The 19,200-nt window shown below is 42.2% G+C and overlaps 1 protein-coding gene across 1 annotated transcript in view; it reads right to left on the bottom strand.

The window, feature by feature from the left end:
• Positions 1-8,390: 8,390 nt before the first annotated feature.
• The window catches only part of LOC120057428 (protein turtle homolog B-like), a 235,761-nt gene continuing 224,951 nt past the window's right edge, over positions 8,391-19,200 (bottom strand). The window contains exons 19-20 of the mRNA XM_039006053.1: positions 9,676-9,823; positions 8,391-8,588 (exon numbers count right to left, since the gene is read on the bottom strand). Coding sequence (XP_038861981.1) covers positions 8,391-8,588; positions 9,676-9,823 — 346 coding nt within the window. The remainder of the gene's footprint in view (positions 8,589-9,675; positions 9,824-19,200) is intronic.

The raw sequence follows: 19,200 nt of genomic DNA, 5'->3' as shown, positions 1-19,200 counted from the left end.
CCCTAGTAACTAGTAAACCTACAAGGTTGATTGTATTTCATACTGTACATCTTGCTTGGCTTCGACTTGACTGTGTACAGTACAGTACTGTGCAGTGTTTTCAAATGTCATTTTCTTGGGGTGACATAATGCTTTGGTATTTTGTTATACAGCTATGTTTTGGTTTTTACATAATTTTGTGTGGAACTCAGATTGGCGTATGGGAGATTACCAGTGTTATATTCAAAATAACAACATATCATGTGTGATCTACCAGAGGAAATAAAATTCTGAAAATAATTACTCATATAAAACACTGTCCTTGAAAACTTGTGTTTTAGCACCAGAGGTTCTTACTCTACAGACTAATTTAATGAATTAGGCATAGAACAACCATCAAAGACCAAAATACATAGGGGCTTTACAATGCTCTGTAATGCTCTATGCTCTGCTATGAAGTAGTAGCATTACTCCTTGGGGAAAGCAAACCACAACTGCGCTCATATCTTAGTTCAAACCAAATAAGAAATAAGAACCAAACACCTCCTCTTCCATAGAGCAGACAACTATGATGACAGTTCCTCTTACAAGGTGTTACTTTTCCGACCCCTAGGTTGCAAACAATATGACCGCTATTAGATGACCTCTGAGTATGGTTCAGATACACCAGAAAAATAGCTATTGCTATACTTGACAGACAGTATCATGTCATTGTTAACTGTAAAATGTACCGCTGTACAGTTTAGATGTGGGCCACTACATCATGTAACTGCTTGTATATCTCCTGAAGTCATTTACACAAATGCCCCAAATATCTGTAAAAACATAAAGGAAAAAAAACAGCGGTACAAAAACAGCGGTACATTTTACAGTTACTTATCCTCTCTTATCCCCAGTTACACATGATTGAGTAGGTGAAGTAATGCACTGTATAATCAGTTTAGCTATGGTCGTTTGTAGCTCAGTTGGTAGAGCATGGTGCTTGCAAATGCCAGGATAGTGTGTTCAATTCCTGGGACCACCAATACGTAAAATAATGCACACATGACTGTAAGTCGCTTTGGATAAAAGTGTTTGCTAAATGGCAGACATTATGATACAGTCAAATCAGAGTGTATTAACACACAAAAGCTTGCTTATTACATGTCATACTAATATTCAGAGTCATGAAATGTCCAAAAAATATATCTATACATATTATTATTATTAAAACATTTAGACTTGACTTGAACTTAAAGAACGCATTTCAGCATTATAAATGGTACATTGATTAGTCCGTGGCATGATTAGGCAGCAACTTTTTTTGTCTTATTCGCTGAACTCAAAATTACAGCAAATATATTAGGCTAGCATCATATTTTTGCCAAAGTTAACCAATCGTTGGTCCACAACCCCTTGAATGGGAAGTGATTCTATCCAGGCGATGCCATTTAAATCATTCCAATTCTCTCCAGAGCCACAGATTTTCAACCTCTGCCCATTGTGATATACAATAGTACTCTCTGCTTCAAATCCCAACTGTGGGAGAGGTGGATCAATGTATGTGCTTTGATTGCATCTTAATGTTGGCAAAACGCTATTGTTTTATTCAAAGGTTCAGGTTAGTCGGTTTTGTGATTTCTAAATCCTTCTCATGTGACACCACTCTGCACTCAATATCAACACTCCACTGACTCAGTATACTGGCAAGATATGTATAATATTCCCCAAAATATTGATGATTATAATGACCTCTAAATTAGTGTTCCTGTTTTTTACTTATCCTCTCTTCTCATATATATTAAGTATTGTAAATGCATTCCCTCTTTTCACAGCAACATTCAGAAACTTTAACATGCAATGATCTCTCTGCTATACACTATGTACATTTTATCCATATCCATTGCACATTAAATGGTCAATATATATATATTTTTAAGAGGGACATTCTACTGCTCCCCTTCCCTCATGCTTTACAGCATTTCCTTCATGTTAAACTCTTTTTAAAAATCTGCCTGTATGCACATCTCAAAAAGGACATTTTTCAGATGTCTCATGTTTTAGGCCTTGGGAAAGCCATTCATTTTTAAATAACTGTACATTCTGAAAAATAGCAAAGGGCTTATTCCCTCTATCTAGAGATTTATGGTCAATATATAAACTTTTTGAATGTTGGTGATTATTAATGTGGTTGCTGAAAGCAAGAGCACTACTGTTATTCTACATACTTATTTAGTTATGTGCTACTTTATGTGCGTAATGTGCTCAACTTTGGAGAGGTGTTTATCATCCTCTCTACATTCAGCTTACATAACAGACACATGTACAGAAACAACAGAATATGACGCACAGAGCCCTTGCCAGCCTTGGGGATATTCTACAAATATCTACAAAGGGTCCGTCTGAGTGGAGAAGGCAAAAGGCCAGTTTGCATTATTCAGATTTCTGCATTATTCTGCTGATACTTTAAGGGCCACAATATATCGTAAATGTAAATGTGTAAATATAAATACAGTTGAAGTCGGAAGTTTACATACACCTTAGCCAAATACATTTAAACTCAGTTTTTCACAATTCCTGACATTTAATCCAAGTAAAAATTCGGGGTCTTAGGTCGGTTAGGATCACCTCTTTATTTTAAGAATGTGAAATGTCAGAATAATAGTAGAGAGAATTATTTATTTCAGCTTTTATTTATTTCATCACATTCCCAGTGGGTCAGAAGTTTACATACACTCACTTAGTATTTGGTAGCATTGCCTTTAAATTGTTTAACTTGTGTCAAACATTTTGGATAGTCTTCCACAATAAGTTGGGTGAATTTTGGCCCACAGAGCTGGTGTAACCGAGTCAGGTTTGTAGGCCTCCTTGCTCGCACCACTTTTTCTATAGGATTGAGCTCAGGGCTTTGTGATGGCCACTCCAATACCTTGACTTTGTTGTCCTTAAGCCATTTTGCCACAACTTTGGAAGTATGCTTGGGGTCATTGTCCATTTGGAAGACCCATTTGCGACCAAGCTTTAACTTACTGACTGATGTCTTGAGTTGTTGCTTCAATATATCCACATCCTTTTCCTCCCTCATGATGCCATCTATTTTGTGAATCAATCCCAGAACAACAGCAAGCCACCCCCGTGCTTCACGGTTGGGATTGTGTTCTTCGGCTTGCAAGCCTCCACCTTTTTCCTCCAAACATAACGATGGTCATTATGGCCAAACAGTTCTATTTTTGTTTCCTCAGACCAGAGGACATTTCTCCAAAAAGTACGATCTTTGTCCCCATGTGCAGTTGAAAACCGTAGTCTGGCTTTAATATGGTGGTTTTGGAGCAGTGGCTTCTTCCTTGCTGAGCGGCCTTTCAGGTTATGCCGATATAGGACTTATTTTACTGTGGATATAGATACTTTTGTACCTGTTTCCTACAGCATCTTCACAAGGTCCTTTGCTGTTTTTCTGGGATTGGTTTGCACTTTTCGCACCAAAGTACCTTCATCTCTAGGAGACAGAACGCTCATCCTCCCTGAACGGTATGACAGCTGTGTGGACCCATGGTGTCTACAATTGTTTTCTGAGGTCTTGGCTGATTTCTTTTGATTTCCCCATGATGTCAAGCAAAAACACACTGAGTTTGAAAGTAGGCCTTGAAATACATCCACAGGTACACCTCCAATTGACACAAATTATGTCAATTAGCCTATCAGAAGCTTCTAAAGCCATGACATAATTTTCTGGTATTTTCCAAGCTGTTTAAAGGCACAGTCAACTTAGTGTATGTAAAGTTCTGACCCACTGGAATTGTGATACAGTGAATTATTAGTGAAATGATCTGTCTGTAAACAATTGTTGGAAAAATGACTTGTGTCATGCACAAAGTAGATGCCCATGACCGACTTGCCAAAACTATAGTTTGTTCACAAGAAATTTGTGGAGTGGTTGAAAAACCTAAGTGTATGTAAACTTCCGACTTCAACTGTATGTACTGTGTAAATAATGTAACAATATATTACTTTAGTTACTTCAGTTCGTGTTTCAATGTTGGCATGTGTCTAAAATGACCATGATCATTCAATAGGTTTCTTTTTGCTGACAAGGTTTTTGACTGAGATGATGGTTCAATTCAGTGAAAGAATTGTGCCATTATAAATCATAACTGGTTTCTCTCATAAACAAACAAAGATAAGTGTCAATAATATATTACTTGAAGAAGTTCCTATAACTTATGTTTACTTAAAAAGTAAAATGGGTATCTGAAAGAGCCTCAGGTTTTCAAAGATAAACTTAGCCTTAAGATGCTTTTGGTAAACCAGGCCCAGGATAATAGTTGAGATTTGATACTCTTTGAATTACCTCGACAATGATATTAATGCCCTAAGGCAGTATTGTTCCTTACCTGAGCCCCTACCAATTTATTTTGTGCAAGTAGTCACCCTTGTGGAAAAAGTACTCTACATAAATATCATTTTCATATATGAAATCCAAAATATCAGAAAATATATATACGCATATATGTAATTGCATGCATATATTGTCCAATTTATTTAAAATATATACTTTTTCATAATACGTTGTGCAATATATGCTACAATTGAATGAGAATATATTTTTATATATTTAATATATTTTCTATAATAGAATATGTTCCTTGCATTTTGGATCGTCATATTTATATAATTTTTCCGAGGGAGAGTTTGTAAATAAATGGCAACAACTTGCATTCCTAAATAATCAGCAGATACATATTTTTTTGTAAAAATTAGAGAAACCATAACATATTTCTGAATGTTATTGCCATAACAAAGCACCTTGATTTTGATTTAACGTGTAAAATGTTTTAATTGAAGCTTACAGTATCGATAAATCCTGTTGGATCAGCACAAATGAAGGAATATTTCAAAATCATCAGTCTAGGAAGGGAATAGTATGCTAATTATTTAAAGTATCAGCCTATACTGTGAGAATGTTAACATGCACAGTAATAATTCGATATTAAACTGATTATGGCAGTAGGCAGATTATGCCATAGTCATGTAAACACCTTATTCTGTTTATCTTAATCGGCATAAGGTCAAAATCGAAGTAAGCATACGTCGATTAAAACAATGGTTTTCTGGGAAATCTTTCAAATTATTAGGACATGTTAACACCTTAATCGGCGTTCCAGCAGTGTATTTGATCTGCGCATGCGCTAGCACCATCCGCGTGAGTTCGGAATAAATGTATGTATGCGTCTTAGAAGTAGTTCTCACATAGAAACTTTATATGTCCTAACTCAGAATCAAATATGCTTCCCAAAAATAACATGGTCGCTGTGGTAGAACGTTTATTTTAATTGCCGATTTTCTGCATTTATCAGAGTGCCATCAGGCAGACTGATTTCAGATGTGTCCATGTAAAAAGGATTATTAGGGAAATCGTTCTTCTTGAAAATATGTAATTTTTTTAATCAAACTATTATATTAATCTAACTATCCACAATAATCATATTATTGTGTGCATGTAACCGTACTCAATGTCATGTGTTTACAAGTGCAACGTGGGGGATTTACTGATAAATAGAATATCCCGATCCTGCCGACTACGCCAAATGTAACACTCGGGCTCAGTTTAGCCACAAATTGATAATAAACCATCCAAAAAGTCCTGTACTGTCAAACAAAAGTCAAGAAATTGTGGCCACTTGACACAAGTTCTAACTTGTTCCTCAGTTGAGGTTTCTCACTTGAAGTCCAACAGAACACACTGTAACCTGGCTCCATAAAACCATAGTAGAATAACTTTGAGAGTTTCTTCTTTAGCAATTTTGTTCGTCTTTCTTTCAACTCTTTAAGGTACATGACTAGGCATCCACAATATGTCATCTGTTTATGATGTAAAATACATATGCAGGCAAAGTATATAAGTTCTACACACCAAAAAATAAACATAACATGAGCATTAGCATCCATGATTCAGACTCTCTAGGACTCAATGTACACATCCAGCTTAAGAAGCACCAAGATGGATGTTGAAATTGTATTGCACCAACCTTAAAACATCAAGTATGATCAATTACAGTATCATTTCATATTTGTGGTAGCTGTCATTCCTCTGAAATTACTAATCTCTCTGCAAGTAGAAATACCACTTTCAGATTTGGTGAGTTTGTTAGCACCTGAAGTTGCAACTCTTAAAGGAAAACTCCACACAAAAACTATATTTTGATATTTGTTTCATTAGTCCATTGTTGACAAAGTCCCAAAATGTTGACTATGTCAACAATGAAGTAATGAAACAGATACCAAAACATCATTTTTTTTTTTTTTTGGGGGGGGGGGGGGGGGGGGGGTTACCGTTAAGTGCCTTTATTGTACAGTATCAATAAGATACCCAATGAGGGAAATGTGTTAATATACCCAAATCAAAGTGCCTACTTTACATAATTCAGGGAAATGTCAAACCAGCAGTGAACCAAACAGTTGAACCAAAACATATGAGCAATTGGTCTCAAGTGCACAGCAGCACCTGTGTTCCTACATATATGGGTGAAACCATTCCAAACACCCCTCTCCTTTTCTGACTATCACCAGATCACCCCCCATTGCCATGACACACACAGCTCAGCCTTGACGAGCCCAGATATGTCTATATCGACATGATAATACATGCCAATTTATAAAAAAGCACCCTTCAATGACAGAAAAACAAATTTAAAAAAATAAAAACTTTAGCAGCTCTGCGTAGCCGTTATTCCACAAGAAGCTCCTCCATTGACCTTTCCGAAGGAGAATAGACAAGTGTCGAGACATTCTCCTCATCACAGCCATGTGGAATTCCAAGCACATGAAGAGAAAAAGATGCCAAGGCTACAAATAAAGCAAATGGCCATCAAAGGCAGTTACTTTCATAAACAATTGAGAACAAAATGACAAAAAAAGACCCCCAAAAAAGAAACAAAACTGAAGGGGGCAACCAGAAGAAGCCATATAAAGGCCATCATAAGCCTCTTGTTCATCGAATCAGGCCCATATGAATGAAAAAATACTATAGTATACTATGGCACAAAATCCTATCCTCCTCTCATTACAGTACACGTGATGTTTTTATTGATTAAGGAAGTTGTAGTATTTTTGGCATTACTATAGTACTTTTTAAATAGGATATGGAGCCCTCGGAACTATTCACAACGCTACAGTAAGTGTAATAGTACAAGTGAAGATGGCATCAAATAAAGACAAAAACAAACATTATTTAGCAAAATGGCAAAAGACAAAATTTTGCTCCAGTGCAAACTCCTTTCCCAGACGATGACACCCCCAAAGTCCAACCTGAATAGTAACTGTGTTGTGTAGAGTGTGTGAGGTTTTATGCCTTGAGAGATGTACAGTAGCCTAGAGTGTAGTACCTGTTCTGTTCAAATGGAGCATAATCCCAATTTAATCCCTTCCCCTCGCCCTATTCAAAATAGATCTATGAGCTTTTGTGCTTACTTTATGACAGATCTTCCCCATAAGGGGAAATACTCACCATTCCTTTATGGGTTTAAGGGAGAATAAAATTGAATGAATGTTTATACAGAATAACTCAACTGTACAATCACCTTCTAAATGATTCCAAGAGAATACTTGATGATGTATACTGTATGTCCACAACATATCAAATATGTAAAGCATAACATGCTCCATTTCCCTAATAGCCATTATGAACACTTCAGTTATGGTGTGTCAAAAGACCAGAGCCCAGGGATAGATTTTTGATCTGCATGATATCATTCTACGACTTATAGTAGACCTACATCGACCTAATCAAATGTTGGTATATATTGTTACCAATTGGATTTTCACATTTGGAGTTATTAAAATTGTGTCAAATTTCAACAAAACCCTGCTTAAATAAGATATAAGATCATAAAAAACATACACGCCAATACAGTTGTGTTCAGCTAGCTGAGCCTCGTTGTGGTGCCATGTCCTGTGCTATGAGGTATATTTTGTAGGATGTGAGTGAGAACCCTGTGTGGATGGGAGAGTCTCTGGGAGGTGATAGAGGGCTAGCAGAGTGAGGCAGGTGAGGATACTCGGGTGCTGTAAACTGAGACCTAACTAGGCTTCATGTGCCGTTTTTACAATGGGCTACGCCTGTACTGAAGTATAAAGATGAGATAGAAAATGAAAACCTCAGACGGGTCCTTTCCCAAATGGTTAGAACAATTGTTTCAAAGTAATCTATGTTGTAGCACACAGTATTACTTCCCTCAAATTAAATATTTTGCACTGGAGTAAAACTTTGGAAACATTGGATAGCCACTGTTTTACTTTCAACTTCTTTTAAAAAAGGAACTTAAAACCATTGATTGATGCTGGGGAATGAGCAACGCTTTAGACTGAGAGGTCATTTTCCAGGTGGGGTTTTGTGGCATTTTGGGGGAAGAGTGTAACCTGACTCCCCCACAGTGTCAGAGGAGAGTGGCATGGTCTGGGTCCATGTTATCCATGCTGGCCAAAATGGCCTTCCGGTCCTCCCGGGGCGGGCGGCGGTACAGCAGAGCGGAGAAGCGGGCATACGGGTCCTGTCTGACTGGCCGTTTCTTCTTCTTGCGGAGGTAGAGAGCTTCTTCGGGCTGGAGTACCTGAGAGGTGTAGTCCTGCTGGGTCTGAAAGGTGGAGACACCTGGAGGATGGGGATAGCGACATACAGGTCAGAGGTGAGCGAGCCCTAGGTCAGGATAAGAGGGCAGAGGTGGAGAGTAAGGGTCCTGGGTGCTATCAGACAGACATTGGGCCGGAAGGTGAGGCATGCAAAACACACAGGAAACCATGGGTCAGAAAACAGGGTGGTTGAATTAGAGAATGAGCTCAGTTCCAATCCAAGGTAAATACTTTACACTGTACCACTCACCATACCATACCACCACAATATGGTTATTTGCGCACAATACTCTAGGAGAGTAGATAGTTCCCAATCAGCAAAATGTAAACGTTACTTGGGTTAGTTACATCATCATAACGTCCCCATCCTCAATAATAATAAATTAACACATTTGGATAGCTACAGTAGGCTTTAGGTTTAGCAAATGCTAGCTAGCCAACAGTCCATAAAATGCATTTCAATGCCAGATGAATGACACTATTGGTTTGAATGTTTCAAATTCATTAAAGGGCTTCTAAATGTGGCACCTACATGTTTGGGACCAAAATAAGGTAGTTGGGTAACAAAATAATGATCTTACAATGGTTCAAATAAGTTCATGAGTTAGAAATGCAACATGAATAAGTGAGACGTTGAATTGTATGATTCAAAAGATAAATTGTATTAACTGATCATCTACAGTCATTTGATACCTGTGTAAGTATTATTAGAAATTATGTCATGACTATGGAGAAAGTTGGTGTCAAAGTTAGGTTTCTGGAGAACTGCAGAACTCATTGAGGGAACTACCTTGGTGTTACCACCACTACGGCTGGGTATCAGAGATGGGGAAAATACCACACCATGGTACCTTATCACACCATAGTGGCGTGCCGCTGAGTAGATAGCATCGTATGATGCATATATGTAATTTGATTGGCGCCTGTAAAAGAGAAAGTCCTTGTTAATCCTGTTGTGGTGAAGTCTCTAAAAATATATATGGCTACTGAAAACAAATCTGAGTCTGCCAGACAATTTCTGTCAAAAGAGCGGTATGCCACAAAATGTGCATGTTATTCAATCATTGTCTTACGTCAGGACCATACAACCACAACGCCAGAGGACTCACCTGTTTTTCTTCTGGACTTGGAGTTGTTGTTGTTGACCACCATCATCTTCTTGGCCTTTTTAATACGTTGGTATCTCAATGCATCAAACCTCTCAGACCCCGCAGGGGCACCCGGCTCACCTCGACGATTTCTGAACAAAAAAAAGGAGGGAGAAGACACGTAACCCTGAGGAACATCTGTCTACTGGACCTCTCTGTCTGCATGAGAGGCCCTCAAAGTCCAAGGGTCAAACCTTATGAATTCAGCTTCACATTACCTAACGTTTGGAGCAATGTGAGGTTTGGAGCAACCTGAGGTTTCTGACTGAACAAAGCCAATAGTTTGGCCAAACGAAATCAAGAGGTATGTTTGTGTGACTTGAATCTAGGGTGTTCCTGTATTTTACACTATCTGTTCTATGATTTGTTAAATAATATAATAATCCTTGTAACAAAGTTGTGATGCGTCAATTTATCCCAAGGTGAATTATACAAGATTATTACAGTGCTTAAACATTTAGAAAAAATATTTACAAAAAATATCTGTTATTTTCAGAGGGGAGTGAAAAGATATATGTATAAAAAATAAACCATACAAACGGAATTTGATTTCAAGCTTAAGTGTAAACAGCAACACTTTCTTATGTTTTATTTTAAAAAATGTATTCTGAAAATAACAGTTGCAAATCTGAAACAATATTGTCATTTGTAGAACATGAACGAGTATTCCTATCCAGATACCGAGGCACATTAAAGCGGCAGCCCACAAATTCTGTCACCAACACACCAGTTTCTCACAAGACACGAAAACAAATAACATTACAAAGGGGCTGTCCTCCAGCTGTGGCTGCAGAGAGAAATTGAAGGCTTTTAGAAGAGAGGGAAAATCACAGCTGAGCGACAAAGCATCATCAATATGTATTCATAGACATGGATACTGTCTACAATGGGCTTCACCATGCTGACAGGGAGAGATGGCGGGAGGGGAAAATGGCTACTTGGGAACAGTCACATAAAGAAAAATAAGCCAAAACCAAAACGAACAACAAATGTAACAAGAGTTTATTCAGATATTTGTTTATTGGGGGGGGACTGAATAGCAATATTTAGCGATGGCATGCATGGCAGTTTGCACATGGAACAGGACTTTAAAGGGGAATACTCCGAAAAGTGGTCCTGTATGGCTCAGTTGGTAGAGCATGGCGCTTGCAACGCCAGGATTGTGGGACTGATTCCTGGGGCCACCCATACTTAAAATGTATGCACATATGACTGCAATTCGCTTTGGATAAAAGCGTCTGCTAAATGGTATATATTATATTATTATATAAAAGCACTTCATAGGACTGTGGACCTAAAACCAGCGGGTGCTTGGTCCCCCTCACACCCTGGGCTAATGCTACTTTCCCCACAATATCAAGAAAGTGTGTCAACAGTTGTGGGAGGACACTTGCTTCACATGGTAGTGAGAACTGTTCTGCAGTCCAAACTTACAAGTGTAATTAGGTTATTTGGGTGTTTTGTTTCATACTGACTGGAGTTAAGGGAGTTTCGACTGCCAATCATATAAAATATTTCCTAAGAGCATGGGTCCAAAATATTTAATTGGTGTATTATACAAAAGCACCTTAAGTAGAAAGGATAGTATGTCTACTGCTTGAGAGGAATGCTAAGAATGTAACAAGTCAAAGAGGACATAACAAAGTGCCCATTGCCACAACCCACAAGACTAGACGAGAGAGACAAGCTACTACAGCCTGGACAATCTATAATATAACCTTGGGTAGGCTTAGAAAAGGGCTATTACAATTGTAATTGTCTTTGTCAGATAAATATATATTTCCTCTGATATCTACTGCTCATTCTTAATGAAGACACAAAAGAAGGCACAAAAAAGTAAAAAAAAGTGTAGCTAAGCTGCCAAAGTAACACCATTATACATAATAATGCTTCTGTAGTCAACAGAACAGATAACATTTTTGTCAGGGCCTTGCTTGTGCAAGGACTTTCTTTCAGCTTTTTATGTGTACCTGTCAGCTGTCATGGTAGTTAACCAAAACAATCTTCATCAAAAAATAACGAGTGTTGTTAGCATACATCTCAAGCATACAGTTGTGTCAGGGATACAGTGCCTTCAGAAAGTATTCACACCCCCTGACTTTTTCCACTGTTTTTTGTGTTACAACCTGAAATTTTAATTGATTAAATTGAGATTTTTTTGTCACTGGCCTACACATAATAGCCCCTAATGTGAAAGTGGAATATTTCTTTCTGAATTTTTACAAATCATTTAAAAATGAAAAGCTGAAATGTCTTGAGTCAATAAGTATTCAATTCCTTTGTTATGGGAAAGGGGGATACCTAGTGAGTTGTACAACTGAATGCTCTCAACTGAAATGTGTCTTCCGCATTTAACTCAACCCCTCTGAATCAGAGAGATGCGGGGGGCTACCTTAATCAACATCCACAGCGCACAGGGAACAATGGGATAACTGCCTTGCTCAGGGGCAGAATGACATATTTTTACCTTGGGGATTTGATCCAGCACCCTTTTGGTTACTGGTCCAACGCTCTAACCAACAGGCTACCTATGGCAATCCTACATAAGTTTAGGAGTAGAAATGTGCTAAACAAGTCAAATAATGAGTTGCATGGACTCACTCTATGTGCAATAAAAGTGTTTACGTTACTTTTGAATGACTACCTCATCTTTGTACCCCACACATAGAATTATCGGTAAGGTCCCTCAGTCGAGCAGTGAATTTCAAACACAGAGTCAACCACAAAGACCAGGGAGGTTTTCCAATGGCTCACAAAGAAAGGCACCTGTTGATAGTTGGGTAAAAAAAAAAGCAGACATTGAATATCCCTTTGAGCATGGTGAAGTTATTAATTACACTTTGGATGGTGTGTCAATACACCAAGTCACTACAAAGATACAGGTGTCCTTCCTAACTTATTTGCCGGAAAGGAAGGAAACCGCTCAAGGATTTCATCATATTTTCAAGCATAGTGGTGGCTGCATTATGTTATGGGTATGCTTGTAATCGTTAAGGACTGTGGAGTTTTTTTCTGGATAAAAAAAAGGAATGGAGCTAAGCAAACAGGCAAAATCCTAGAGGAAAACATGGTTCAGTCTGCTTTCCACCAGACACAGGGAGATTAATTCACCTTTCAGCACAAGGCCAAATCTATACTGGAGTTGCTTACCAAGAAGACAGTGAATGTTCCTGAGGGGCCAAGTTACAGATTTGACTTAAATCTACTTGAAAATATATGGCAAGACCTGAAAATGGTTGTCAAGCAATGAGAGCTTGAAGAATTTTGAAAATAATAATGGGCAAATGTTGCACAATCAGGTGTGGAAAGCTCTTAGAGACCTACCCAGAAAGACTCACAGCTGTAATCGCTGCCAAAGGTGTTTGTACAGAGTATTGACTCAGGAGTGTGAATACTTATGTAAATAAGATATTTCTATATTTCATTTTCAATAAATTTGCAAACATACAGTACTAGTCAAAAGTTTGGACACACCTACTCACTTCAAGGTCTTTCTTTATTTTTTACTATTTTCTACATTGTAGAATAATAGTGAAGACATCAACACTACGAAGTAACCAAAAAAGTGTTAAACAAATCAAAATATATTTTATATTTGAGATTCTTCAATGTAGCCACCCTTTACCTTGATGACAGCTTTGCACACTCTTGGCATTTTCTCAACCAGCTTCATGAGGTAGTCACTTGGAATGCGTTTAATTTAACAGGTGTGCCTTGTTCAAAGTTAATTTGTAGAATGTATCTCTCTTCTTAATGCGTTTGAGCCAATCAGTTGTGTTGTGACAAGGTAGGTGTGGTTTGGTAGCCCTATTTGGTAAAAGACCAAGTCCACAATAAGGCAAGAACAGCTCAAATAAGCAAAGAGAAATGACAGTCCATCATTACATTAAGACATGGAGGTCAGTAAATGGGGAAAATTTTAAGAACTTTGAACATTTCTTCAAGTGCAGTTGCAAAAACCGTCAAGCGCTATGATGAAACTTGCTCTCATGAGGACCTCCACAGGAAAGGAAAACCCAGAGTTACCTCTGCTACAGAAGATAAGTTCATTGGAGTTTACTGCACCTCAGATTGCTGCCCAAATAAATGTTTCACAGAGTTCAAGTATCAGACACATCTCAACATCAACTGTTCAGAGGATACTGCGTGAATCAGGCCTTCGTGGTCGAATTGCTGCAAAGAAACCACTACTGAAGGACACCAATAATAATAAGAGACTTGCTTGGGCCAAGAAACACGAGCAATGGACATTAGACCGGTGGAAATCTGTCCTTTGGTCTGATGAGCCCAAATTTGAGATTTCTGGTTCCAACCGCCGTATCTTTGTGAGTAGGTGAACGGATGATTTCCGCATGTGTGGTTCCCACCGTGAAGCATGGAGGAGGAGTTGTGATGGTGCTTTGCTGGTGACACTGTCAGTGATTTATTTAGAATTCAAGAGACACTTAACCAGCATGGCTACCACATCATTCTGCAGTGATACACCATCCCATCTGGTTTGCCCTTAGTGGGACTAAAATATGTTTTTCAATATTACAATGTCTCAAAACACACCTCCAGGCTGTGTAAGGGCTATTTGACCAAGCATGAGAGTGATGGAGTGCTGCATCAGATTACCTGGCCTCCACAATCACCAGACCTCAACCCAATTGAGATGGTTTAAGATGAGTCGGACAGCAGAGTGAAGGAAAAGCAGCCTACAAGTGCTCAGCTTATGTGGGAACTCCTTCAACTGTTGGAAAAGCATTCCTCATGAAGCTAGTTGAGAGAATGCCAAGAGTGTGCACAGCTGTCACGAAGGCAAAGGGTGGCTACTTTTAAGAATCAAAAATCAAAAATATATTTTGATATATTTGTTTAACATATTTGTTTTGTTTGTTTGTTTGTTTAACATTTGTTTAATATATTTGTTTAACACTGTTTTGGTTACTACATGATTCCATATGTGTTATTTCATAGTTTTCATGTCTTCACTATTATTCTACAATGTAGAAAATAGTAAAAAATAAAGAAAAAACACAGAATGAGTAGGTTTGTTCAAACGTTTGACTGGTACTGTATCTAAAAACATGTTTTCAATTTGTCATTATGGGGTTTTGTGTGTAGATCTGCGTTTCTTAAAGTATGGGTTGCGACGGGACCTGTTAATGGTGGGTCGCGACGTAAATGTATAATTATTTAATTAATTACTGGAATTGACTTGGCCAAGCGCAACTGCAGCTCTCGGTTCATTGTGCTCTCTGTTTAGCAGCGGTCTCTGCTCAGTTTGGCAGCTGCTCGAGTGGGAGAGGTAGAGGGAGATGCCCGTGTGCTTCGCAGTTTACCGGATCTTTTTCCTGCAGCTTTCTTGAAGATCACTCCACGACCCACACGCTGCAGCGCTGTCTTTCAAGCCACTGACTTGTTATCCCCACTCGCCATCACTCACTGCTGCAATGAAATGGACTCATGCTAGCCACAAGTTCTGACTGAGCTCAATCGTAATGAAACGCAAATACAGTGATTACTTTTTGTCTCTTTCATAAAAACTTTGAGATATAACGAGGAGCGCCCACTGTGTTTTGTGTGGGGAAGTGCTTAGTAATGAGTCTCTCAAAACGAACAAATCAATACAACGACACGTTCTGACCAAACAACATGACGGTAAACCCAGGGAGTTATTTCAGAACAGGGCAGAATGTTTCAGGAAACTGCTTCGAAAGTGGAAAAGTAAGTCAACTAGCAAGGCATTGTTGTCATTTTATAACAGGTGATGATAAGCAGAAATAAGGGAGTACTATCTCTCATAGTAGTAGATGTGAGTTTCTCTTTCAAACAATCCGCTGGACTTGTAACGTTACACAGCTAATAGCTAACGTTAGCCAAAGCAAGGTAACTAGCTCCTGATAGTGCAACCGTAAGAAACAGTACAGATGAAGATGAAAAATTATCAGGCCTACTGTACAGTTTACTGTATAAATTATTGTTGGAAACAAGTCTAGCTTGGAACTGTTGCTGTTAAAATACAAGTAATATTTTTTTATTCTGAACTGGAATAAACTGATTGAAGCAAGATGCTTTTTGAGGCAAACACTTACTTACACAGTTCTGGGTTGCTCATCTGCTGTCTGCTGTCACTGTCAGATAGGAGACCTGCGTCAACTTCCCGTACTTACCGTGAGGAGCCGAAGAAGGAACCAGAGCCAGTCGGGCTGATATTGGAGGTGAGCAATGGGAATGATACAGAGACTGTAAAGGATTTAATGGGGAGTTTGGAGGAGAGTGAAATGAGGGAGCTGCTGTGTTGGTGCTTGAGGCACAACATCCACCCGACAGAGCGTGTGCGGGATGTGATGTTACCTGAGTCAGCTCTCCATACTCGTCCTGAGGTGCATGCTAACCGGCTGGGAATGACAGTGCCAGTCCCACGAACCAGGCCTCCTGTGCACCTCCCTAGTCCTGCACCTCCTGTAGCAGCCCCACGTACTAGCTCTCCTGTGGCAGCCCCTCGTACCAGTCCTCCGGTTCCGGTACCACGCACCAGGCCTATAGTGCACCTCGACAGTCCAATACGCCCTGTTCCTCTTCCCCGCACTAGCCTTGAGGTGCGTGTCCCCAGCCCGGTACCACCAGTGCCAACACCACGCACCAAGCTTCCTGTGCGTCTCCAGAGTCCAGTACGCCCTGTTCCGCCTCCCCGCACTAGCCCTGAGATGCGTGTCCCCAGCCCGGTACCACCAGTTCCGGCACCACGCACCAGGCCTACTGTGCGCCTCAGCCGGCCAGAGTCTGCCGTCTGCCCAGCGCCGTCTGCGCTGTCCGTCTGCCCAGCGCCGTCTGAGCTACCCGTCTGCCCAGCGCCGTCTGAGCTACCCGTCTGCCCAGCGCCGCCTGCGCTGCCCGTCTGCCCAGCGCCGCCTGAGTCTGCCGTCTGCCCAGCGCCATCTGCGCTGTCCGCCTGCCCAGCGCCGTCTGAGCTACCCGTCTGCCCAGCGCCGCCTGCGCTGCCCGTCTGCCAAGCGCCATCTGAGCTGTCCGTCTGCCCAGCGCCGCCTGCGCTGCCCGTCTGTCCGGAGCTGTCAAAGCCGCCCGTCTGTCCTGAGCCACTAGAGCCGTACGTCAGTCAGGAGCCGCTACAGCCGTCCGTCAGTCAGGAGCCACCAGAGCCGCCCGCCAGTCAGGAGCTGCCAGTGCCGCCCGCCAGTCAGGACATGCGAGAGCCGCCAGTCAGCCAGGACCTGCCAGAGCCGCCAGTCAGCCAGGACCTGCCAGAGCCGCCAGTCAGCCAGGACCTGCCAGAGCCGCCAGTCAGCCAGGACCTGCCAGAGTCGTCAGTCAGCCAGGACCTGCCAGAGTCGTCAGTCAGCCAGGACCTGCCAGAGTCGTCAGTCAGCCAGGACCTGCCAGAGTCGTCAGTCAGCCAGGACCTGCCAGAGTCGTCAGCCAGTCAGGAGCTGCCAGAGCTGCCTGCCAGTCATGAGCTGCCTTCCAGTCATGAGCTGTCCTCCAGTCATGAGCTGCCCTCCAGTCATGAGCTGCCCTCCAGTCATGAGTTGCCCTCCAGTCATGAGCTGCCCTCCAGTCATGAGCTGCCCTCCAGTCATGAGCTGCCCTTCAGTCCGGAGCTGCCCCTCAGTCCGGAGCTACCCCTCAGTCCGGAGCTGCCCCTCAGTCCCCTCAGTCCGGAGCTGCCCTTCAGTCCGGAGCTGCCCCTCAGTCCGGAGCTACCCCTCAGTCCGGAGCTGCCCCTCAGTCCGGAGCTGCCCCTCAGTCCGGAGCTGCCCCTCAGTCCGGAGCTGCCCCTCAGTCCGGAGCTGCCCCTCCGTCCAGTGGCGCCCTCTAGGATAGTCTTCAGTCCGGGACTCGCTGTAAGGGTCCTCGGTCCAGAGGCGCCACCAAAGCGGGTATTGACTATGGTGGAGTGGGGTCCACGTCCCGCACCCGAGCCGCCGCCGTGAGAAGGCCCACCCGGACCCTCCCCTTCTGTGTCAGGTTTTGCGGCCGGAGTCCGCACCTTTGGGGGGGGGGGGGGGGGGGGGGTACTGTCACACCCTGACCTTAGTTATCTTTGTTTTCTTTATTATTTTAGTTAGGTCAGGGTGTGACATGGGGGATGTATGTGTTTTGTATTGTCTAGGGTTTTTGTATGTTTATGGGGCAGTGTTCAGTCTAGGTGTTTGTATGTCTATGGTTGCCTAGATTGGTTCTCAATTAGAGACAACTGTCTATCGTTGTCTCTGATTGGGAGCCATATTTAGGCAGCCATAGTCATTAGGTAGTTTGTGGGTGATTGTCTATGTCTTTACGTTAGTTGCTTGTGTCTGCACTTTCGTTATATAGCTTCACAGTCGTTTGTTGTTTTTGTATAGTTTGTCAGTGTTCGTATCGTGTTCGTCTTCGTTAAATAAAGAAGATGTATTGTTATCACGCTGCACCTTGGTCCTCCTCTCTTCCACAATACGACGATCGTGACAGAATCACCCACCGAAATTGGAGCGTGAAAGGAGGGAACAGCGCTTTGTGGAGGAATGGACCCGGGAAAAGGATGAGTGGAGAACAACCTCGGAAGAGATAGACAGGTGGGCGATCGATCCAGAGAAAGTGCCGGAGCCCGCCTGGGATTCGCTGGAGCAGTGCGAGGAGGGTTACAGGATAATGGAGTTGGAGAAAGGAGCACGACGGCGTGGTAGGAAGCCCTCGGGGAAATGCCAAAAGTTTCTTGGGGAGGGGCACATGGGGAGTGTGGCGAGTTCAGATAGGAGACCTGCGTCAACTTCCCGTGCTTACCGTCAGGAGCCGAAGAAGGAACCAGAGCCAGTCGGGCTGATATTGGAGGTGAGCAATGGGAATGATACAGAGACTGTAAAGGATTTAATGGGGAGTTTGGAGGAGAGTGAAATGAGGGAGCTGCTGTGTTGGTGCTTGAGGCACAACATCCACCCGACAGAGCGTGTGCGGGATGTGATGTTACCTGAGTCAGCTCTCCATACTCGTCCTGAGGTGCATGCTAACCGGCTGGGAATGACAGTGCCAGTCCCACGAACCAGGCCTCCTGTGCGCCTCCCTAGTCCTGCACCTCCTGTAGCAGCCCCACGTACTAGCTCTCCTGTGGCAGCCCCTCGTACCAGTCCTCCGGTTCCGGTACCACGCACCAGGCCTATAGTGCACCTCGACAGTCCAATACGCCCTGTTCCTCTTCCCCGCACTAGCCTTGAGGTGCGTGTCCCCAGCCCGGTACCACCAGTGCCAACACCACGCACCAAGCTTCCTGTGCGTCTCCAGAGTCCAGTACGCCCTGTTCCGCCTCCCCGCACTAGCCCTGAGATGCGTGTCCCCAGCCCGGTACCACCAGTTCCGGCACCACGCACCAGGCCTACTGTGCGCCTCAGCCGGCCAGAGTCTGCCGTCTGCGCTGTCCGTCTGCCCAGCGCCGTCTGAGCTACCCGTCTGCCCAGCGCCGTCTGAGCTACCCGTCTGCCCAGCGCCGCCT

This window comes from Salvelinus namaycush, chromosome 12 (assembly GCF_016432855.1).
Source record: "Salvelinus namaycush isolate Seneca chromosome 12, SaNama_1.0, whole genome shotgun sequence".
Lineage (NCBI taxonomy): Eukaryota > Metazoa > Chordata > Actinopteri > Salmoniformes > Salmonidae > Salvelinus > Salvelinus namaycush.
This window is presented reverse-complemented; position numbering and strand designations above follow the sequence as displayed.